We start from the raw sequence: 22,378 nt of genomic DNA, 5'->3' as shown, positions 1-22,378 counted from the left end.
TTGACTGAGTGTCATACATTTTTAGATTTTGCTGCATAATCAGCTTTTTTATATCAAATGCTGATGAGTTATATCCTTTGGTTTTTTTATACACATAAATAATGTGAAATTTTTTTAATTTATTTCTTTATTACAAAAGCATTAAATTTCCTGGTAGATTTTTTTAAAGTTTTTGCAGCTGAAGAAACATTAATTAATTTTTTTTTAAAACAATAAAAAAAAATCCTGGTAATAATTTAAGTGCATAATTTATTATTGATACCTGAAAATGAAAAATATGATAAAATCTTTTCTTTGCCATCATCTCTCGGAAATCTACATATTTTAATTGCTAATTTGTTAGCTAACATATTTATTAAAGTTGTTTTAATGGACATTTATTTAAAATGAGTTTCAAATTACAACTCTTTTATTAATAGAGATAAATTACAACTCTTTTATTAATGAGCAGGAAAATGACTTAAAAATTAAAGGCGCAAGGAACGATTGGATCAGGATTGGATGGTGCGTTGACGTCATGAATAGGGATGACGTCACGGGCACAAAGGGGCGTGGCTGTCAATAAACAAAAGGGTCTCCTCTTCGCTGCAAGACGTTGCGTGCGGGGTCGGCGTTGACAATCGGGGCCGATGGTGTTGTAGGCGACTTGTCGGCAACTCACAGATGGCGGGCGAAGAGTCGGCATCGGCCATGGAAGCCGACATCATCATCAACGCAGCCGACGGCCTGCCAAACGCGCACCCCAACTTTGAGCAGCACGACCAGGAAGACGTCCTAGGCGTCGACAACGTCATCCACGACGACGAGCTGCCTAACTCGCTCATTGTGACTAATCTCAACTCGCAGGTTTTCAAGAGCGACGAAGAAAAGGTAAAAACCAGGTCGACACCCGGCCCTTTGTCGGTCGCCCACTCGTGACCCATTTCCCTTGATCGTTGATGGACTCTTCTAGACTTGGGGGACAGGAATATTGTTCTGGGACACCTGCAAAACTTAACTCTTTAAATTTAAAATTTTGTGGTAAATTATCACAGTTTTACACTTTTTTGGAAAATATTGCCACTCTTTTGCAATAAGTAGTTTTCAAATCCAAAGGGCGCCCCGCCAAATCCTATTTTTATCCACGCCTTTATAAAAGCAGGCATCATCATTAATTATTTTTCTTGTGATATTATATTATTAACACACTCTATTCTTCCACTCCATTGCATCAAATGCAGCAGTCTCTTCAGAATCATACTCACATTTCTATGGCTTGTTTAACTCATGCCAGCGTCACAATGCCAATTTGAACTAAATTTAGTTGATTATTTATCATTTCGCAACTCGGAGGGAATTTTGAAACCTTTGTGCACTGAATTATTTGAAATTTAATACCATACTTAATTCCTCTTTAATTCTTGCAGCACATCATCGAGAGCCTATTCAATCAGTATGGAGAAACGGTCTCGTTCCAGTACTTCCGCAGTTTCTGCAGGATGAGGGTCAACTTCAAAAGTCCAGCGTCAGCAGCGAGGGCGCGCATTGAATTGCACCAGGCCAAGGTGGGCTGCAGCACCATCAACTGCTACTTTGCACAGCCGGTGTCGCCAATCGACCTAGAGGATCAGCACCTGCAGCCTCCTGCGCTGACCAAACAGTTCCTGATCTCACCCCCTGCGTCGCCCCCGTATGGTTGGGAGCAAAAAGGCGAATCTGACCCCTTGGTCAACTATGACTTGCTTGCTGCCATTGCAAATCTCTCTCCGGGTAAGCCTTAAATTTTGTTTTTTATAGTTGTCGGGGTAAAAATCTCGAACAATTGAGGTGATTTGTGGCAAAGATGCTAATTTTTTGTCTTAACTTTGCAGGCGAGACACATGAACTGCACCCGCCCTCAGGTGGCCAGCCAGGCATAGTGGTGCACATTTGTGAAGAAACGGCTGCAGCTGCCGAAAGTGGAGCCCCTCGACAGCAAATCCAACACACACGGTGCCCAGACACCTAGTCCAGTAGCTGTTGATTGATCCCTGTATTATTATTGTGTGTTGAAAATGCATCTAGTTGTTAAAGGTATGAGATCAATAAAAAAATAATATGTAATAATGAAAATTAATCAATTATAAGGAAATCAAAATCATAATTGTCACAATTTCACATTTTTCATAAAAATTTTGATTTAATAATAGTTATTAAATTTAATTATTTTACTCAATTGGATAATTATTGTGTTATTAAATTTTAAGTGAATTAAAAAAAAGCATGCTCTATTCTCCAAATAAAATTCAAAGACGTATTTTAGCCTGTTACTGCCTTGGTGAACATAAGATCACACCCCCCAGAGAAAAGCCACCCCCAACAACAGGGTTAGGTTGGCAGTCCTAGCGACAGAAAAGTGAGCGCAAGCAGCAGGCAGATGTGTTGAGCCCAGCAGACGGCAGATCAATAAGTATCAAAACAAGGAGCAGTCGCACGAAATGAGGCGTTAATTTTTTAAAGGAAATAACAAATTCTAAAAATGGTGTGTCACAAGAATTTGGTATTTTTATTTTCCCTTCTTGCAACTGCGGTTGCATCCATAAGCTTACCAGAAACTACCCCCGAAACTAACTGTGGACAGTCTTGCCTGCACCAATTTAATGAGAACGCGGTAAATTTTTCAATGCCTTTGCTCTACGATTTTCAATAAAAATTATACACAGGTTGCTAGGTTGAGTGATGCCTGTCAGAGAGGGTGTCGCTTCTACGAATTGGTGAGCAGTGCCAATGGAGAAGGAGGTATTGAGGCTGTGCTCGAGGGCTTGGACTTGCAGCAGCACCTTCGTGTCAACACCACTAAAGAAACATGTCAATCTTGTGAGGGAAAATTTTATTACTGTTTGGAAATTTTACTTAACAATTGCAAAAATTCAGCATGCATGGAAGCATATCGGCACACCAAAGAGCGATACGCCTGTCATCAGGGCTGTGCCCACATGGCGCGTGATACAGCCAGGGCCGAAGAGCGGTTGAGACAGGAAGTCCTGCAGGAGAGTGCCAGGGATTTGGCATCCTTGGGTCCGTTGTTATCTTCGATGCTTGGCCGAGCTCGATTTGCCCTTCTATTTTCATCACAAGAGTCCAAGGACTCGGTTCTGCTTGTACAACAGCAGGAGCCTCCGAAACCTCCACGACACACTCCACAGCCTCCATCAGATATTCTTGGATGTCTCTCTAACAAGTACGGTCTGCCCAAATGGTTCTTTGGCTTGCTGGGCTTGGCCACGGGCCTTTTGGCTGGGTGGCTCTGCTATGAGCCAATGAAAATGGCAGCGATTCTGGAGGAAAAAGAGGCTCTGTTGCTCCTCGATGAAGAGGCTGATGATTTGCCATCCAAGAAAGAGCCTGTGGCTTAATTTAATTGCCATTTTATAGAGCTTTCTGAATTTGGGCTCTGGTAATGATGAAGTGAGACAGTTGCGAATTCACCCTAATGGGAATTTTTGATTATTAGGGTTTAAATAATATCAAATAATTCAGGGTTCTGTTGAAGCATATTAAAATCCAAGAAAGGCTTTATAGACTAGCTAGATGTAGGAGGGCGTCAATCTACTTCCAGCTAAATTGTAAGCAGGCTCAGTAATTTAAACAAAACGCAAGGAGATTTGCTTGTCTCGAGGTTTCTCCTATCCCCTTTATTCAACATTAAATGTTTTAAAAATGCTAATGGTATGCATCTCCTGATGTAATGTTTTCCCTCTCACTCAACTTACCTAATTTTGATCTGTCTATTCATAGCCCTAGAAAATATAGATAGGGATAGATTAGGCTGAAATGATTTCGCAATTCCACAAAATCAATAGATATAGAGAAGATATTTTGGGGGGCTCCGCTTATCTTCACTTAAAGAATTACATATTGAAAAGGCAAGGTGTGATTTTAACACCAATATTCATTTAAATATTCAGATACATATATTTATTCCGAAGTATTGATTTTTCGATTTAAGGAAAATATCAACTAATTTTGTGATCTCAACAATTAAATTTAGTATTCCTATATAGTGATACTCAAGGCTTGTTTCAAAATAAAATTGTTGATGTTATCTGGAGAAAACATGCGTGTAACTTTATTCGTTTGAAAATCATTGCTTTAAAATGGTCACACTTTAAAGAAAATCTCTTTCATTGGCTGGACGTGGTTTGTGTACATGCGGAGAGCAGGTCCAAGTTTGAGCTTGAGTCCTCGTAAGACGTCCAATCGAGACATGAGGAGGAGACTCTTTCCATCTACTTCTTGCTCCTCCATGATTTTGGCTTCGTCGTGGAAACCCTTGTCTTTGAAGTATGTGGCAAGATCCGAGGCAGTCCACTCCACCACATCGCCAATCTCGTCAGGAATTGCTTTGTTCTCTTCGTCAACAACCACAGGTTCAGGTTCTGCAACATAAAATAAATTCATAACCATTTTATTCTGTATTTAAATTGTAGGACTAACCTTTAGGCATGTCAATGATGAGAGGAGGAGCGTCTGCATAGACAACAGTTTTACAACCAGCAGCAACAGCCCTGTCCACGGTGCATCTGTAGCAGTTCCACTTGCTGGTGGGTTTCCGAAGTAAAGCTGGTGAATGGCATGTAGCATGGAAGGTTTCGTCGCATGCACTGCACACCACCATCCACTCATTTGGGTACTGTAAAAATTTTGAGAATTAAATTAATTTTGCTTGCCATCAGATTTAATTTGTTAATTTTACCATTTTCAGATCTCTCTTTTTGGTGCAGATGGTGCACTTTCGGCACTGCAAACAACGCCACTTCAGGGCATGTTTCATGGGCGCCTCTGCCGTTATGTCGGGCATGGTTCTCAGGCAAAGAGGATGAACTGGAATTTTATAAATTAGCAAATTTTCAATATAATTGCTTGGGAAAAGAAATACCCTGGTTGGTGCAGTTCTTCATCTTGCAATTAATCAATCGAAGGGTTTTGCTGGACGTGTCTTTAAGGCAAATGACACATCCTCCGACCTGCTTGGTTGGAGTTGTCGAAGGAGTTGAGTTTGGAGGACTCACTGGAATGTAGTCCTTCTGGGGAGTCTTTTCCGGACTTGACTTGTTGGAGGCGCTTGGAGAACTCGGCGGATCTTGTCTGGGAATTTTCGGTGGTCTGCCGAGCGCCACTGTCACTTGGGGCATTGGGAGCAGCATGGCTTGGCGCTTGCCGAGCTTTGATTTGGGCATGTTGTTGTCCGACGGGTCGAACACTCGGCGGGCTTTCTGCAATGGAATAAAATATTACATAATTTAAGCATGTTTAATAGCGAAATTATTGCCGTATTATTTTGAGTATAAGGAAAAGGAGATGAAAAAAATTCTTAAATTTTAGCTTACATTTTTAGATATTATTAAAAAAAAATTGCATGACGATTGACAAAAAAAATATTTAAAATAATTAAGTAAATAATTCAAATATATAAAAATTATTTTATTTTTGTTCATTAAAAAAAATCAAAATTAGAGTTCAATACTTTTCATAAATGGCTTTCTACCCAGGTGGCAGCACCTCCGATTAAAAGTGATTAAAAATATTAAAATTTTATTTCGTTTTTTCCAGGTGATTTAGAATTAAATGAAAATATTTTACTCAATTGGAAAAATCCTGACAATTCGTAGGGCAGCTTAAAAGTGTAAAACTATGAACAAATGATTGAAATCAACTGAAATATGTGCGATTCAATATATGATTTTTCAATTTTGCAAGCTTTTACGACTACAACAATTATTTTCCTTGATTTTCCGAAATATTGTTAACGAAAACCACGAACTGAAGCCAAAAATTATTGCTCTAATAAATTTTGGATACAAAGTAATATTAAAATGCGAACTTAAGTTAAAAGTTCGGCAGCAATCCCTCAAATTATCAAGTCCTTGATATATCAGGTCGCGATCACAATAGGGGAAGTGCGCAGCCCTGGCGCTAGAGCGTTGGTGGCTGTCTTTCGAACTTTTTGCACTTTGTCAGAAATGCGGATCCCGGTGACTAAAACGAGTATAGCTAACTGAATACGTCATGGATACCTTAGGGGCAGTAACTGGTGGTGGCCGATGAAACCTGTGAGAGTTTACAGTTGTTGCATCGCACCGCGGTGGAGCGTGGGGATGTCGAAAAGCAGCCAAATGTTGGGCAGATCGGCTTCTGCCGGAGTGCCTCGCAGGCGCATGCGTCAGCGACTTACGGCGTTGGCCGAAAGTGTGGTTTTGCTACTGGTGCTAGCTTCACTGAACTGAACCAGCTGGCTGAAGAAAATGAAAACAGCGACCGGCGACGCGACCGCTCATTTTTAGAGTGTGACTCAACTTTCCCGTCATTTTTCACGAGTAAGTTTACACCAGCACTGCATGGTCTTTACGCTTAAAAGCCAAATCGAATCGCCGACCCGGCTAGAGTCGACAAAAAGCGACAAACGAGAAATGGTTCGTGTACACGAGGCACACATTAATATTCGCAACGCAAAGACTCAGCCAGAGGGTGAACGGGCGGAATAAGGCGCAAGCAAAGATTATTTCTTGGTGTTCCGATTTTGAATTGTGAGCTACAAACCCATTCTTACACTTTCTCGTTGCATATTTTGTCGTGGTTTTACTTGCGATTCTGCTGATCTCATCAAACAAACTTTTTATCACCCGTCGCCATTCGCCATGTGGTTGCCTTAATATGCATACATAAACAGAATGGTGCAATTTACTTTAATAAAAAAGAATAAGCGCGTGATTATAATTGAGTTAATATGTGTTGTATTAATTAAACTTGAAGGGGGTCAAATGTAAAATGTACATATTGTCTTTTGCGATTAAAGTTTATCTTCATTAAAAGTTAGTTCCTCATTCTCGATTTCTTCTTTCAGGCCTCCGCACGAGAGCGATTTAATTGTGTGACGACTGTGCACATGAGTGTTGGACCAGAAGTTATGTTCCTGCCAGCAAAGAGTATCGGACATAAGAGAAGGCTGCTGCAATGCACTCGTCCTTGATCTTACTAACTGTCGGTAAGATAAATTTGCCCCGAGTGAAGCCCTTTCGACTCTCGCAGCCTACCATCCAACTACCTCTGCCCACCCAATCCAACCAGTATGTTTATGGAATAAAAATTTGATATCTTGAACAAATCTCTGAATCCATCCTTCAACTTTTGACAATAAAATTTTTTGTACAAAGTCTCTTGATGTGCCCTTCGCCTTTAAACACTGGTTTGAATTTTGGCACGTAAAGTCGGTGTTTCTTTTTTTTTAACTGTGAATTTCTTTTTCCAGGCTGACTGCAGTGGATGGGCGCCCCAGTGGTTTTTGCAATTGATTTGCCAAAAATTGAATTTCTCGGATGAAAGAAAGTCGGAAAGAGCACTCGTCCCAAAATTTCGAGCCGCTCCGTGCCAGGCGGCGCTCCACTCATCCTCGGCAAGTCGACTGTGTCTCACATTGGGTAATTAACTAACTCACTCCCTGCCTCACCCCTTCCAACTCTGCTCCCCAACCGCCGTGCCAAGCATTATTAAACTAATCAAAATTTCTTTGACCAAAAATCCCTTGATGCTCCCATCGTATTTTACCACTGCTTTCAATTTTGGCACGTAAAGTCGGTGTTTCTTTTTTTTAACTGTGAATTTCTTTTTCCAGGCTGACTGCAGTGGATGGGCGCCCCAGTGGTTTTTGCAATTGATTTGCCAAAAATTGAATTTCTCGGATGAAAGAAAGTCGGAAAGAGCACTCGTCCCAAAATTTCGAGCCGCTCTGTGCCAGGCGGCGCTCCACTCATCCTCGGCAAGTCGACTGTGTCTCACATTGGGTAATTAACTAACTCACTCCCTGCCTCACCCCTTCCAACTCTGCTCCCCAACCGCTGTGCCAAGCATTATTAAACTAATCAAAATTTCTTTGACCAAAAATCCCTTGATGCTCCCTTCGTATTTTACCACTGCTTTCAATTTTGGCACGTAAAGACGGTGTTTCTTTTTTTTAACTGTGAATTTCTTTTTCCAGGCTGACTGCAGTGGATGGGCGCCCCAGTGGTTTTTGCAATTGATTTGCCAAAAATTGAATTTCTCGGATGAAAGAAAGTCGGAAAGAGCACTCGTCCCAAAATTTCGAGCCGCTCCGTGCCAGGCGGCGCTCCACTCATCCTCGGCAAGTCGACTGTGTCTCACATTGGGTAATTAACTAACTCACTCCCTGCCTCACCCCTTCCAACTCTGCTCCCCAACCGCCGTGCCAAGCATTATTAAACTAATCAAAATTTCTTTGACCAAAAATCCCTTGATGCTCCCATCGTATTTTACCACTGCTTTCAATTTTGGCACGTAAAGTCGGTGTTTCTTTTTTTTAACTGTGAATTTCTTTTTCCAGGCTGACTGCAGTGGATGGGCGCCCCAGTGGTTTTTGCAATTGATTTGCCAAAAATTGAATTTCTCGGATGAAAGAAAGTCGGAAAGAGCACTCGTCCCAAAATTTCGAGCCGCTCTGTGCCAGGCGGCGCTCCACTCATCCTCGGCAAGTCGACTGTGTCTCACATTGGGTAATTAACTAACTCACTCCCTGCCTCACCCCTTCCAACTCTGCTCCCCAACCGCTGTGCCAAGCATTATTAAACTAATCAAAATTTCTTTGACCAAAAATCCCTTGATGCTCCCTTCGTATTTTACCACTGCTTTCAATTTTGGCACGTAAAGACGGTGTTTCTTTTTTTTAACTGTGAATTTCTTTTTCCAGGCTGACTGCAGTGGATGGGCGCCCCAGTGGTTTTTGCAATTGATTTGCCAAAAATTGAATTTCTCGGATGAAAGAAAGTCGGAAAGAGCACTCGTCCCAAAATTTCGAGCCGCTCCGTGCCAGGCGGCGCTCCACTCATCCTCGGCAAGTCGACTGTGTCTCACATTGGGTAATTAACTAACTCACTCCCTGCCTCACCCCTTCCAACTCTGCTCCCCAACCGCCGTGCCAAGCATTATTAAACTAATCAAAATTTCTTTGACCAAAAATCCCTTGATGCTCCCTTCGTATTTTACCACTGCTTTCAATTTTGGCACGTAAAGTCGGTGTTTCTTTTTTTTAACTGTGAATTTCTTTTTCCAGGCTGACTGCAGTGGATGGGCGCCCCAGTGGTTTTTGCAATTGATTTGCCAAAAATTGAATTTCTCGGATGAAAGAAAGTCGGAAAGAGCACTCGTCCCAAAATTTCGAGCCGCTCTGTGCCAGGCGGCGCTCCACTCATCCTCGGCAAGTCGACTGTGTCTCACATTGGGTAATTAACTAACTCACTCCCTGCCTCACCCCTTCCAACTCTGCTCCCCAACCGCTGTGCCAAGCATTATTAAACTAATCAAAATTTCTTTGACCAAAAATCCCTTGATGCTCCCTTCGTATTTTGCCACTGGTTTCAATTTTGGCAAGTAAAGTCGGTGTTTCTTTTTTTTAACTGTGAATTTCTTTTTCCAGGCTGACTGCAGAGGATGGGCGCCCCAGTGGTTTTTGCAATTGATTTGCCAAAAATTGAATTTCTCGGATGAAAGAAAGTCGGAAAGAGACCTCGTCCCAAAATTTCGAGCCGCTCCGTGCCAGGCGGCGCTCCACTCATCCTCGGCAAGTCGACTGTGTCTCACATTGGGACTCACTCCCTGCCTCACCCCTTCCAACTCTGCTCCCCAACCGCTGTGCCAAGTATTATTAAACAAATTAAAATTTTTTTGGCCAAAATTCCCTTGATGCTCCCTCCGTCTTTTTGGACGCCTCACATGTTCATATAAGATTTTTGCTCAAAATTAATTTTCATTGGTTAAACAAGTTGGACTGAGCATTTGTTTGTTTTTGAAGCTAGTGTTTATAAATAAATTTCAGCAAGAAAAGTATTAATCCTTTTTGGTTTATTGTTTTTTATTTGATAAATTTCATAACATATTATTTATTTGATTTCTTGTACCGTATAAATATCTTCAACCGTGAAACAGATTCTAAGGTTTGACCAGTTAACCTGGTCCTGTGAAACATCTAATAAATGAGTCTAATCACAATAATTTTGTTTTGTTCATCAAATGAAAAATTTTATTCTTATTGCTGGATGCGATACACTTCCTGTACAAATTGAGGAAGCAAGTTTTCTTGGTACACTTTATGTAATACATCCATCTTTCTGTTGATGAAAGAATGATTTCTGTAAATCACAAAGTATTCAATGTCTATGGGTGGAACAAAAAGCACAAGGAATGCTTTTTCAATATTTGAGATCAGTAGTTGTGCTTGAATTTGACTGTAGTATGGATGATTCTCTTTCAAAAAGGGCTTTCCATTCTTATCAAGATTAATGTAAAAGTCTTTATCTTTGAATTTCAGTTTAAGTGACTTCTTACGAATGAAGGGATTGTAGGGACATTTGATTTCAACCAAGAAAAGCTCGCCGTCGATGGAAATTAGTCTGTCAGGAGAGGCACCTGTAAAGGAGAAATTTGGATGGACGAGAAGGCCAATGGATGAGTGGGCTTCTATTTTCAGTGAGTCTCGGTCGTTTGCAACATTGAGGAACTTGTGGAATGCCTCTTCTTCAAAACGAATACCATGTTGGACAGAGGAGCTGGTGAAGAACTTTCTTTTGCCCGCAAACCTCTTCCATGCATCTGTTCTAGCATTTTCACTAGCGAGGCTGTGAACCTGAGTCGCTGTGATTCTGTGGAGCCTAGCCTTGTACCAGTGCTTGCTTTGACTCTGGAAACGTGTGTTTCTCTCAATCTCTCTACTCTTTGGCCAATCAACTAAAATGAAGTCTCTCAAAAATGTTAGCTCGTACTCATTATTTGGAACGATACTTTTTGAGTAACTAGCTTTCTCCATTATCTCAAACAGTTTGTCCACCAGGACTTCTTGTGATTGCTCATTGCTTAAAATTCTGCTTGCTTTTGTTTTGTACTCATTGGCTTCAAGGTTTTTCAGAACGGGAGGGTCAAATCCAACACGCCGTAAACTTGAGGCAAGATCCATGACCCTCGAAGATGGTAAAGTAGCACGTCCAGAAGGGAGTAGTTGGTGTCTAGCAATTTCTGCACCAAGAGGCTGGACAAATCTCCCGGCTCGGCTTTCGTCATGCCTGACAAAGTTGATCTCTGAAAATAGCAGAGGCTCATCGTTCGTAGGCTTCATAGCATGCCATAGTTGGAGTTTGCCTATGGGGAAATATTTGTTAACAATTTTATTTTATAAGAATCTTTCAAAATACCAGTTGGAGTTGGAGTGTCAAAATCGCCATCGAGAACCTCTGTCCCTAATTGTGCACAGCTCCAAATTTTGTATTGAAGAGCAATGGAATGCTTGCACATTCCATCAGTGCCAGCAGGGCAGTTGCATAAGCCCCAAATACGCTTACTTCGACGGCCTTCATTTGCAGGATAAAGTTTGTATGCTACAAATGCATTATAGCCTAGTTTTGTTTTCTGAGTTGCTTCAACTACTGCCTTGAACCATGCTGTTTTATTTTGCAGGCAGGTTTGCAATGTGGTTACATGTCCTTCCATGAACAGAGTGAATCCCTCTCTGTGATGTCTGCTGGATTTTTCATATGAATTTCCAATGTCTTCTTGGGAAATATTAATTTCGACGGGAAAATTAACACCCCAGTTATCATTGGGAACAATCCTGTCCCAGATAGTCTGCAGAGCTGAAAAATTGTATGCACTCTAAAAATCAATAATATTCAAGAAAAATTACATACCAGCAGCAGAGGGGTCCGATTGAAACTTTTCAACAGTTTCCGTACAGCAGTAACATCTCCAAAAGCCTTCCAATTGAACAATTTCAGCTTCTTCCGTGTCCAAACAAGCTTCATGTATTGCTTCTGGACATAATTCGCACTCTAGATGTTCTTCTGTGATTTCAGTCGAGCACTTCCAGCAACGCATTCTTGGTTCTTAGGTATTGTGTAAGTTGCATTACAGAACGATCCACGTGCTCACAGCTCAGATACATACAAGACTATGATGGGATAAGTATTTTTAAAAATCAGCGCCGTTATCCGCCCACTTTAAATCATGCGCATCAACGCGTTTCTTCTTGATGCGCATAGTTCAGAAGTTTTGATTGATTTTCTTGCTCTCTTGAAGTAGTAGTGTCTGTGCAAGAAGGGCAAAGGAATGTCTGTGTATGTTCCTGTCTCTTTTGTGAAACAGCCTTGCTCTTGTTGGTTTCCGCATTCCAGTTATGATTAACTGCGCGTTACTCACAAACACATTTTGAGGCGCAAGCCGCTGCAAATTCTAGATTATCCTGTATTATAGGATTGAGTAAGTGTGCACTACTTTTGTTTTTATTCATGTTCTGATTTCTGCCAATTCCTTCAGCATGGGTTACTCAGTGTGCGGCCTTTGTCTCCAAGACTCACGGATTTGCAGTGGACTCACATTTCACAGAGCAACTACAAAAAGAAAGAAATCTTTGTGGTCGAAAGCTGTGAAGGATGCTGGCTTTATGGTCCTTCATGTTGGCAATTTGATTGTTTGCAGCGATCATTTCTTAGAAGAGGACTTTGTCAGAAGTGGCAACAGAGTTTTTCTCAAGGATGACGCTGTCCCTCAAGCGTTCTCCGGTTGCATCCAACTAAAGAATGATGTGAGTGGCAGTACCAACCACCAGACGCAGGGCTTTGAAAAGGTGGAAGACTCTCCTCTGCCAAAACCAAATCATGCAGAGGCCAGATCTTGGCCATGTGAAGAGGACATGGGCCGTCATTCCCAACATATGCAGATTTTGGAATCATTTAGTGAAGTCCAACAGAGCAGCTCAGAAGAAATTAATTTGCAAATATGCTCTGAAGAAAACAACACAGAATCTGTAAATCAACTTCTGAGCTCTTGCAATTTAAAGGTAAATCTAAAATATAATTTATTACTATGTCTCCATTGTCCTCACGTATCTGTGTTATAGTATTTTTACCATATTATATACTTAAAAAAGAAAACTAATAAATTTGACTTTAGCTTAATGAAAATGATGATTTTGTGACGTTGTGTGCTAATGATGACTCGACCAGCAGTTCACAAGGAGAGCAGCTTTGTACCAGCAGTCCTGCACCAGCACCTCCATTCACATTATTTGGAACTCCAGAAAATGGTAAAGAAAAAAATATTTTTGTGTGCATATGCTCAAATTATGTATTTAATGATTTTGTGTAGATTTGGCTCACCAAGTTCAAGATTCAAACCTCCTGTGCACACCGGCTGTAGTTCCCAGAAAAAGAAAACTCAATTTCGATTCTACGATTGATTTGAGCTCAAATATGCAAAACAAAGAAACTTATGCATTTGATGGTGAATTAGAAGCATTTTGTTTTTAAAATTTACTAATTTTTTTATATTTTTTTCTCACAGAATCCATCCTGTTAAGAAGCGGAGAAATAGAAATGAGCAAAGAAGACGAAGAAGAAAATTACCAAAGCGATTCCTCCAGTGAAGCCTCGCAGCTGCAAGAAGACGATTTTGACACTCCTACACAAACTACGTCTGCTTTAAGAAGGAAGGCTGACGGATTGCTGTTGAAATCAAGACTTCTTATGAAGAAGAAACTAGAATCAAGCTTCGGTATCCTCCGTTTTGTTGAAGATACCGACGCTATCAAGTTTTACACCGGCTTCAGAGATTACGATGTTTTTTACTGCTTCTACCAGTTCTTTATTGAAGATGCAAATACCATGAATTATCTAGGCAGCAAAGCGAAAACGCACGATTCAGATAAAGATCTTGGTAAATTTAGGGTTCCTAAAATGACGAAGACTGACGAGTTCTTCATGACCATGATCCGTCTGCGTAGAGGCTATGAAGTAAAACACCTAGGGCACCTTTTTGGAATCAGCCCGGGGCGCACATCCCGTATCATAAACACATGGCTCCTATTAATGGCTGATAGACTCTCTCAAATTGAATTCTGGACACCAGAAGCACCAAGCAACCCAATGCTCATCCCGAACCCATTAAAGGATAGGCTGAAGAAGATAATTACTATCGTAGATGCCACAGAGATCTACACCGAGAGACCAAGTGCATCTCAGGCACAAAAGGAAATTTTCTCTTCTTACAAGAACCACGTCACTGGAAAAATGCTTGTGGCAATTGATACAAATGGAACCATTACTTTTGTATCACGTGTCTATGCTGGCCGAACATCAGACAAAAAGCTTTTCCAGCACTGCGGGATCATGGAAAAACTGAGAACAGGTGACATTGTGATGGCTGATCGAGGCTTCGATATTGCAAAAGTTCTCGAAAAAAAGGGAGTGGAAGTCCTGATCCCCGATTTCTTGAAGAATAAGGAGCGTTTCAGTTCTGAAGAATTAAGGAACAGTGAGAGAATTGCTGAAATTAGGGTTCATGTCGAAAGGGCAATTAGAAAAATAAAAGAATTTCACATTCTGGATAACACAATCCCAATCACTCTCATGCCAATGATTGACAGGATTTGGATCTGCTGTGCCACATTGGCGAATTTCACAGGCACAGGTTATCTAGTCAAACCTTAGGATATGTTTCGATCATAGTTGAAGATATTTATACTGAACAATAATTCAAATAAATAATATGTTATGAAATTTATCAAATAAAAAACAATAAACCAAAAAGGATTAATACTTTTCTTGCTGAAATTTATTTATAAACACTAGCTTCAAAAACAAACAAATGCTCAGTCCAACTTGTTTAACCAATGAAAATTAATTTTGAGCAAAAATCTTATATGAACATGTGAGGCGTCCAAAAAGACGGAGGGAGCATCAAGGGAATTTTGGCCAAAAAAATTTTAATTTGTTTAATAATACTTGGCACAGCGGTTGGGGAGCAGAGTTGGAAGGGGTGAGGCAGGGAGTGAGTCCCAATGTGAGACACAGTCGACTTGCCGAGGATGAGTGGAGCGCCGCCTGGCACGGAGCGGCTCGAAATTTTGGGACGAGTGCTCTTTCCGACTTTCTTTCATCCGAGAATTTCAATTTTTGGCAAATCAATTGCAAAAACCACTGGGGCGCCCATCCACTGCAGTCAGCCTGGAAAAAGAAATTCACAGTTAAAAAAAAGAAACACCGACTTTACTTGCCAAAATTGAAACCAGTGGCAAAATACGAAGGGAGCATCAAGGGATTTTTGGTCAAAGAAATTTTGATTAGTTTAATAATGCTTGGCACAGCGGTTGGGGAGCAGAGTTGGAAGGGGTGAGGCAGGGAGTGAGTTAGTTAATTACCCAATGTGAGACACAGTCGACTTGCCGAGGATGAGTGGAGCGCCGCCTGGCACGGAGCGGCTCGAATTTTGGGACGAGGTCTCTTTCCGACTTTCTTTCATCCGAGAAATTCAATTTTTGGCAAATCAATTGCAAAAACCACTGGGGCGCCCATCCACTGCAGTCAGCCTGGAAAAAGAAATTCACAGTTAAAAAAAAGAAACACCGTCTTTACGTGCCAAAATTGAAAGCAGTGGTAAAATACGAAGGGAGCATCAAGGGATTTTTGGTCAAAGAAATTTTGATTAGTTTAATAATGCTTGGCACAGCGGTTGGGGAGCAGAGTTGGAAGGGGTGAGGCAGGGAGTGAGTTAGTTAATTACCCAATGTGAGACACAGTCGACTTGCCGAGGATGAGTGGAGCGCCGCCTGGCACAGAGCGGCTCGAAATTTTGGGACGAGTGCTCTTTCCGACTTTCTTTCATCCGAGAAATTCAATTTTTGGCAAATCAATTGCAAAAACCACTGGGGCGCCCATCCACTGCAGTCAGCCTGGAAAAAGAAATTCACAGTTAAAAAAAAGAAACACCGACTTTACGTGCCAAAATTGAAAGCAGTGGTAAAATACGAAGGGAGCATCAAGGGATTTTTGGTCAAAGAAATTTTGATTAGTTTAATAATGCTTGGCACGGCGGTTGGGGAGCAGAGTTGGAAGGGGTGAGGCAGGGAGTGAGTTAGTTAATTACCCAATGTGAGACACAGTCGACTTGCCGAGGATGAGTGGAGCGCCGCCTGGCACAGAGCGGCTCGAAATTTTGGGACGAGTGCTCTTTCCGACTTTCTTTCATCCGAGAAATTCAATTTTTGGCAAATCAATTGCAAAAACCACTGGGGCGCCCATCCACTGCAGTCAGCCTGGAAAAAGAAATTCACAGTTAAAAAAAAGAAACACCGACTTTACGTGCCAAAATTGAAAGCAGTGGTAAAATACGATGGGAGCATCAAGGGATTTTTGGTCAAAGAAATTTTGATTAGTTTAATAATGCTTGGCACGGCGGTTGGGGAGCAGAGTTGGAAGGGGTGAGGCAGGGAGTGAGTTAGTTAATTACCCAATGTGAGACACAGTCGACTTGCCGAGGATGAGTGGAGCGCCGCCTGGCACGGAGCGGCTCGAAATTTTGGGACGAGTGCTCTTTCCGACTTTCTTTCATCCGAGAAATTCAATTTTTGGCAAATCAATTGCAAAAACCACTGGGGCGCCCATCCACTGCAGTCAGCCTGGAAAAAGAAATTCACAGTTAAAAAAAAGAAACACCGACTTTACGTGCCAAAATTGAAAGCAGTGGTAAAATACGATGGGAGCATCAAGGGATTTTTGGTCAAAGAAATTTTGATTAGTTTAATAATGCTTGGCACGGCGGTTGGGGAGCAGAGTTGGAAGGGGTGAGGCAGGGAGTGAGTTAGTTAATTACCCAATGTGAGACACAGTCGACTTGCCGAGGATGAGTGGAGCGCCGCCTGGCACGGAGCGGCTCGAAATTTTGGGACGAGTGCTCTTTCCGACTTTCTTTCATCCGAGAAATTCAATTTTTGGCAAATCAATTGCAAAAACCACTGGGGCGCCCATCCACTGCAGTCAGCCTGGAAAAAGAAATTCACAGTTAAAAAAAAAGAAACACCGACTTTACGTGCCAAAATTCAAACCAGTGTTTAAAGGCGAAGGGCACATCAAGAGACTTTGTACAAAAAATTTTATTGTCAAAAGTTGAAGGATGGATTCAGAGATTTGTTCAAGATATCAAATTTTTATTCCATAAACATACTGGTTGGATTGGGTGGGCAGAGGTAGTTGGATGGTAGGCTGCGAGAGTCGAAAGGGCTTCACTCGGGGCAAATTTATCTTACCGACAGTTAGTAAGATCAAGGACGAGTGCATTGCAGCAGCCTTCTCTTATGTCCGATACTCTTTGCTGGCAGGAACATAACTTCTGGTCCAACACTCATGTGCACAGTCGTCACACAATTAAATCGCTCTCGTGCGGAGGCCTGAAAGAAGAAATCGAGAATGAGGAACTAACTTTTAATGAAGATAAACTTTAATCGCAAAAGACAATATGTACATTTTACATTTGACCCCCTTCAAGTTTAATTAATACAACACATATTAACTCAATTATAATCACGCGCTTATTCTTTTTTATAAAAATAAATTGCACCATTCTGTTTATGTATGCATATTAAGGCAACCACATGGCGAATGGCGACGGGTGATAAAAAGTTTGTTTGATGAGATCAGCAGAATCGCAAGTAAAACCACGACAAAATATGCAACGAGAAAGTGTAAGAATGGGTTTGTAGCTCACAATTCAAAATCGGAACACCAAGAAATAATCTTTGCTTGCGCCTTATTCCGCCCGTTCACCCTCTGGCTGAGTCTTTGCGTTGCGAATATTAATGTGTGCCTCGTGTACACGAACCATTTCTCGTTTGTCGCTTTTTGTCGACTCTAGCCGGGTCGGCGATTCGATTTGGCTTTTAAGCGTAAAGACCATGCAGTGCTGGTGTAAACTTACTCGTGAAAAATGACGGGAAAGTTGAGTCACACTCTAAAAATGAGCGGTCGCGTCGCCGGTCGCTGTTTTCATTTTCTTCAGCCAGCTGGTTCAGTTCAGTGAAGCTAGCACCAGTAGCAAAACCACACTTTCGGCCAACGCCGTAAGTCGCTGACGCATGCGCCTGCGAGGCACTCCGGCAGAAGCCGATCTGCCCAACATTTGGCTGCTTTTCGACATCCCCACGCTCCACCGCGGTGCGATGCAACAACTGTAAACTCTCACAGGTTTCATCGGCCACCACCAGTTACTGCCCCTAAGGTATCCATGACGTATTCAGTTAGCTATACTCGTTTTAGTCACCGGGATCCGCATTTCTGACAAAGTGCAAAAAGTTCGAAAGACAGCCACCAACGCTCTAGCGCCAGGGCTGCGCACTTCCCCTATTCAAAACACAATCTTGTGAATGATTTTTGAATAAACTTAAATTTAAATATTCGATGGTCTAATAGTGACAAAATGTTACCTATTTTGTAAATAAACTGGTACCTTAGCAAACATTTTGTGATACTAAAGTCTAGGGCGCGCTAACAAGTGTTGGCCTTGGTCAGAACACTCGAGTGATATTTTGTAAACGAGTAAAATCAGGCCTAAAATTCCCATCGCCGTCTAAAAATAGCCCTAATTTAAATTTGAAATATCCAGGAATTTATTGCGACCGTTTTCGATCAATCCCGTCAACTCTTACGGTCGATGTAGACAAAAGAGAAAAATGCAAAATTTGCATTGCAGATTCGTTCATTTTTCTCGGCCCTGTAAAAAGGAAAATTAGCAGCGATTCGAAAATTTACCCTGGTCCGCTTGCCAGCGGTGCCTGGCAAAGAGCGCATGAAGTCCTTGGGTGCTGCTTTGTCCGAACCGTCCGAAGACGAATTTCCATCAGAATCGTCCCTGAAGCTCCGGTCCATCACAGTCATGCAATGTTTGGCTCGTTCGCATTCGCACGCAGGCAGGCTGCGGGGACGAGGGAGAAGAGACTGGATTTTAGTTTCCAACAGCCGCCGCCAGGGGGATCGGGCGCCAAACTGGACACTCGTGCAACATGCACACTTCCTTTCCTATGTTGGCCAAAGAGTGTCTGTCGAAAACGTCTCTGAAGTTGTTGGATCTTGCGTGATGCAATTTTGAAATTACATAAGTCAACTTTAATTCTCCCCGTTTAAAGAGGTGAGTTAATTATAATAATTAGGAGTCTTAATTTGAGAAATTTTAATTTCTGAGTTTTGAATTTAATTTTATTCCAATGCAATTATGTGTATTGGCTGACTAAAATTACACTAGTTGTGATATTGGAAGGCTAGATCAATAAATAAATTATGATTCAAAGGATTCAAGTGATTTTTTAGTATACGAGTTATTATGATTGATTCTCTTTTAAAGTTAAAATTTTGAACAAAGTTTATTTGCGAGTAATGTCAATTCGGAATTTTATGGTTCTCATCGAATTTGTCACCAGCCCCTTTTAACGAATCCAAATGCAGTAGTGTCATTGATTTTTGCTTAACGGCAGCCTTTTGTCTGGCCTAAACAGTTATACTGTATAAATATAATATACGCCATTGGTGCTCTGCCCGTTGATCCTCACAAGTGCACTTGAAATGCTTCATTTCCCGAACGTGTTGCCAGACAAAACAAGAGGCAAGTCTGAGGCAGGTGAAATATTTTCTTCACCGTCAAATCAAAGAGATGGTTAAAAGATGGCTCTTCAAGTAAAAAACAAATCTTTTGATGATTAAAGCAACCAGCTCTATGGGTTTTAAGGGTTTTAATCTCTTTTAAAAAAATTGTAATTTTTTTTTTTATTAGACCTTTGTCTTGAAGAATATTGCGCAAATTGCAAATTAAAGTAACAACTTTAAAACGAATCAGTGGAAAAAAATTAAAAAAAAAAAAAACAGCAAAACTCTTCTTACGTTTTGTACTAACAATATTATTATTTGAGTCACGAAGTAACAAAAGGGTCACGAAACTGACATATTTGCCTTTTGGTAACTTAATTTATTACTCATCAAAAAGTTATCCAAATGATAATGGATTGTAATTTATTTTTATTTTTTATTACAACTTAAAAAATTGCCTTATTTCCGGTGAATGATTAAATGTTTTGTGGATTTCCGTTGCGTTTTATACCATCCTGCAAAACACTTAGAGCCAAAAGGAAACAATGAAGAAATACCACAATATTTTGAAAATATTATTGTCATAAAATTAGGCGATAGAAACAGAGCTTTATTTTATTAATCCCAATTCGCCTCATTTCTATTTCCCCTTAAATTAGCTTTATCAGATTTATTAAAAATTCACTTTTTCAAATTTAACATTAATTTACTTTTTCAAGTACTACTCAATTAGGCATTTTTTAATTTATCTTATATTGGCTTTTTCTTATTTATCTTAAATTTGCTTTATCAGATTTTATACAAATTCACTTTTTCTGATTTGAGGTAAATTGAGTTTTTCTAATTCATTTAAAATTCCCGATTATAATTTGCTTTATAATAAAAAAAATTAAGGCATTTTTGAATTTATTCCAAATTAGCCTTTTTTAATTTATCCCAAATCGGCTTATCACCTTTAACAGATTTATTTCAAATTCTAATTTTCTAATTTATCTTAAATTAATTTTTTCCAATTTTACATTACTTTCCTTTTTCAAATTCAAATCAATTCGGCATTATTTTAATTTATTTCAAATTGGCTTTGTCTTATTTATCCTAAATCGGCTTTATCAGATTTTATACTAATTCAATTTTTCTGATTTGAGGTAAATTGATTTTTTCTAATTCATTTAAAATTCCCGATTTGATAATAATTTGCTTTATAATAAAAAAAATTAAGGCATTTTTGAATTTATTCCAAATTAGTCTTTTTTAATTTATCCCAAATCGGCTGATCACCTTTAACAGATTTATTTCAAATTCTAATTTTCTAATTCATCTCAAATTAATTTTATCCGATTTTACATTAATTTCCTTTTTCAAAATCAAATCAATTCGGCATTTTTTAATTTATCTCAAATTGGCTTTCTCTGATTTATCCTAAATCGGCTTTATCACTTTGAAGCTTCTGATTTGAGGTAAATTGACTTTTTCTAATTCATTTAAAATTCCCGATTTGATAATAATTTGCTTTATAATAAAAAAAAATTAGGGCATTTTTGAATTTATCCCAAATCGGCTTATCACCTTTAACAGATTTATTTCAAATTCTAATTTTCTAATTCATCTCAAATTAATTTTTTCCGATTTTGCATTAAATTTTTGCATTAAATTTTTTCAAATTCAAATCAATTTGGCATTTTTTTTTAATTTATCTCAAATTGGCTTTCTCTTATTTATCCTAAATCAGCTTTATCAGATTTTATACAAATTCACTTTTTCTGATTTGAGGTAAACCTTTTCTAATTCATTTAAAATTCACAATTTGATAATAATTTGCTTTATAATAAAAAAAATTAAGGCATTTTTGAATTTATTCCAAATTAGCCTTTTTTTATTTATCCCAAATCTACCCACTTCTAACATATACGCAGTTTTCATTAAATTATCTTAATTGTGATAACTGTCAAATATCTATCTAAAGTAACTTTACTAATTCATAATAATCTGTTACATTAATTGTAATTAATATATCAATTAAAATTTACTTTTTAATAGATTTATTAATGCATCTTTAAAAGCGGCAAAGAAAAGTAATTGATTAATTATTCATCAACCATATTTTTTAATACATTCAAAAACTGAATATAATCATAGTTTTCTGAAATTTTTTAGCGAAATATTTGTTTCCAGTTTTTTCTCAGTTTCCTATTGATTTTAAATACAAAAATCTAAATTAATTAATTATTTCTTTCCTATTGCTGTCTCGGTTGTCAGATATTTATATGGCTCATAATTTCTATTTTCTTTATTATTATGTCTCTGGATCAAAACAGGAAGGCCACAAAAATTGAGCCAAAATACGATTTAAATACTTAGTGTTTAGTACTTAGTGTGTAGAATTTTTTAATCTAGTCTAAATGTGCTCTCAATGCGGCATCCAGAGAGGGTACAATCGAGAGTGGGCGCAAGCTCTACAGCAACACACATCAAATTGTGCCGCAAAACCTTGGTCCGTCGTGTGCACTGCAAGCAAGGACTTTGATGCATATTACATAAGCCAACGAAGCCAAAAGCAGCGCAATCTGCCCAAGTTGGCAAACACAGTGTGCAAAACAGAGCTAATTCATGCAGAGAGCTCGAGAGAGCCGATACATTTCATTTCATGGCCGAGAGACCGGCGGCGGCGGCGGCGGCGACGACACAATATGCGGTGGTGCTCGAGACAAAACAGACCGCAGCATCAAAGCCTCCTCTTGCTCTCTCGATCTGGCCATTCCATTCACGGTGCCCATTCAACAAAAAAAAGCGCATATAATAAAAGCGGCCGTTTGACCCGCCGACTTTTGCTGCTGCTGGCATTTGGTCGTGTCTGCTGGCATTTGGGGGTTGGCAGACGACCCCGCGGGGGCGGTGCGCGGGGGCGGCAATTTGCGGGCCATTAGGGCAAAATCAATAGCGGCAGGCAGAGGGGCGAG

The 22,378-nt window shown here is 39.9% G+C and overlaps 4 protein-coding genes and 3 long non-coding RNA genes across 11 annotated transcripts; 3 read left to right on the top strand and 4 right to left on the bottom strand.

Moving 5' to 3' along the window:
• Window positions 1-455: 455 nt before the first annotated feature.
• On the bottom strand, window positions 456-1,273 carry LOC132202322 (uncharacterized). The gene is made up of 3 exons (XR_009442362.1): window positions 1,189-1,273; window positions 1,041-1,127; window positions 456-984 (listed from the first exon to the last, which is right to left on the bottom strand). It is a non-coding gene; the product is annotated as an uncharacterized LOC132202322 (long non-coding RNA).
• On the top strand, window positions 538-4,068 carry LOC132202319 (protein sarah). 3 transcript variants are annotated; one of them, XR_009442359.1, is made up of 6 exons: window positions 538-870; window positions 1,407-1,749; window positions 1,851-2,052; window positions 2,282-2,629; window positions 2,682-2,835; window positions 2,893-4,067. XR_009442359.1 is itself a non-coding variant. In XM_059629164.1 (3 exons), exons 1-3 carry the CDS (start codon window positions 664-666, stop codon window positions 1,985-1,987), a joined length of 687 nt encoding a protein of 228 aa, XP_059485147.1. In that variant the 5' UTR covers window positions 538-663; the 3' UTR covers window positions 1,988-2,256. The 3 variants fall into 3 exon arrangements, 2 of the variants coding, with proteins under 2 accessions (XP_059485147.1, XP_059485146.1); XM_059629164.1 differs by lacking the exons at window positions 2,282-2,629; window positions 2,682-2,835; window positions 2,893-4,067 and having other exon boundaries at window positions 1,851-2,256; XM_059629163.1 differs by lacking the exons at window positions 538-870; window positions 1,407-1,749; window positions 1,851-2,052 and having other exon boundaries at window positions 2,286-2,629; window positions 2,893-4,068.
• Window positions 4,067-18,767, bottom strand: LOC132202318 (zinc finger protein DPF3). The gene is made up of 5 exons (XM_059629162.1): window positions 18,594-18,767; window positions 4,898-5,234; window positions 4,715-4,842; window positions 4,456-4,651; window positions 4,067-4,397 (listed from the first exon to the last, which is right to left on the bottom strand). The coding sequence occupies exons 1-5, from the start codon at window positions 18,717-18,719 to the stop codon at window positions 4,120-4,122; spliced, it is 1,065 nt and encodes a 354-aa protein (XP_059485145.1). The 5' UTR covers window positions 18,720-18,767; the 3' UTR covers window positions 4,067-4,119.
• On the top strand, window positions 5,961-7,808 carry LOC132202321 (uncharacterized). Of its 2 annotated transcripts, none has more exons than XR_009442360.1 (3): window positions 5,961-6,335; window positions 6,863-7,003; window positions 7,268-7,808. It is a non-coding gene; the product is annotated as an uncharacterized LOC132202321 (long non-coding RNA). The 2 variants fall into 2 exon arrangements; XR_009442361.1 differs by lacking the exon at window positions 5,961-6,335 and adding an exon at window positions 6,346-6,545.
• Window positions 8,926-14,760, top strand: LOC132202316 (uncharacterized). The gene is made up of 5 exons (XM_059629160.1): window positions 8,926-9,251; window positions 9,446-12,853; window positions 12,967-13,099; window positions 13,162-13,296; window positions 13,357-14,760. The coding sequence occupies exons 2-5, from the start codon at window positions 12,332-12,334 to the stop codon at window positions 14,499-14,501; spliced, it is 1,935 nt and encodes a 644-aa protein (XP_059485143.1). The 5' UTR covers window positions 8,926-9,251; window positions 9,446-12,331; the 3' UTR covers window positions 14,502-14,760.
• Window positions 9,703-14,001, bottom strand: LOC132202317 (uncharacterized). Its single transcript, XM_059629161.1, has 2 exons — window positions 11,214-14,001; window positions 9,703-11,160 (listed from the first exon to the last, which is right to left on the bottom strand). The coding sequence occupies exons 1-2, from the start codon at window positions 11,506-11,508 to the stop codon at window positions 10,055-10,057; spliced, it is 1,401 nt and encodes a 466-aa protein (XP_059485144.1). The 5' UTR covers window positions 11,509-14,001; the 3' UTR covers window positions 9,703-10,054.
• On the bottom strand, window positions 15,928-18,136 carry LOC132202446 (uncharacterized). Of its 2 annotated transcripts, none has more exons than XR_009442378.1 (3): window positions 17,764-18,136; window positions 17,096-17,236; window positions 15,928-16,831 (listed from the first exon to the last, which is right to left on the bottom strand). It is a non-coding gene; the product is annotated as an uncharacterized LOC132202446 (long non-coding RNA). The 2 variants fall into 2 exon arrangements; XR_009442379.1 differs by lacking the exon at window positions 17,764-18,136 and adding an exon at window positions 17,554-17,751.
• Window positions 18,768-22,378: the final 3,611 nt, after the last annotated feature.

Source organism: Neocloeon triangulifer, unplaced genomic scaffold, assembly GCF_031216515.1.
Source record: "Neocloeon triangulifer isolate White Clay Creek 2 clone unplaced genomic scaffold, ASM3121651v1 ptg000015l, whole genome shotgun sequence".
Classification (NCBI taxonomy): Eukaryota; Metazoa; Arthropoda; class Insecta; order Ephemeroptera; family Baetidae; genus Neocloeon; species Neocloeon triangulifer.
The sequence above is the reverse complement of the archived record's forward strand: the minus strand, read 5'-3'. Positions and strand labels throughout refer to the sequence as shown.

Coding starts and splice junctions, on each gene's coding strand:
- LOC132202317 (XM_059629161.1), bottom strand. CDS start 11,508: ATGGAAGGACATGTAACCACATTGCAAACCTGCCTGCAAAATAAAACA. Junction 11,161..11,213: donor TGACACTCCAACTCCAACTG/GTATTTTGAAAG, acceptor ATTTCCCCATAG/GCAAACTCCAACTATGGCAT.
- LOC132202319 (XM_059629163.1), top strand. CDS start 2,498: ATGGTGTGTCACAAGAATTTGGTATTTTTATTTTCCCTTCTTGCAACT. Junction 2,630..2,681: donor ACCAATTTAATGAGAACGCG/GTAAATTTTTCA, acceptor AATTATACACAG/GTTGCTAGGTTGAGTGATGC. Junction 2,836..2,892: donor TAAAGAAACATGTCAATCTT/GTGAGGGAAAAT, acceptor GCAAAAATTCAG/CATGCATGGAAGCATATCGG.
- LOC132202316 (XM_059629160.1), top strand. CDS start 12,332: ATGGGTTACTCAGTGTGCGGCCTTTGTCTCCAAGACTCACGGATTTGC. Junction 12,854..12,966: donor TGAGCTCTTGCAATTTAAAG/GTAAATCTAAAA, acceptor ATTTGACTTTAG/CTTAATGAAAATGATGATTT. Junction 13,297..13,356: donor AGAAACTTATGCATTTGATG/GTGAATTAGAAG, acceptor TTTTTCTCACAG/AATCCATCCTGTTAAGAAGC.
- LOC132202318 (XM_059629162.1), bottom strand. CDS start 18,719: ATGACTGTGATGGACCGGAGCTTCAGGGACGATTCTGATGGAAATTCG. Junction 4,843..4,897: donor GAAGAACTGCACCAACCAGG/GTATTTCTTTTC, acceptor ATAAAATTCCAG/TTCATCCTCTTTGCCTGAGA. Junction 4,398..4,455: donor CATCATTGACATGCCTAAAG/GTTAGTCCTACA, acceptor TTTATGTTGCAG/AACCTGAACCTGTGGTTGTT.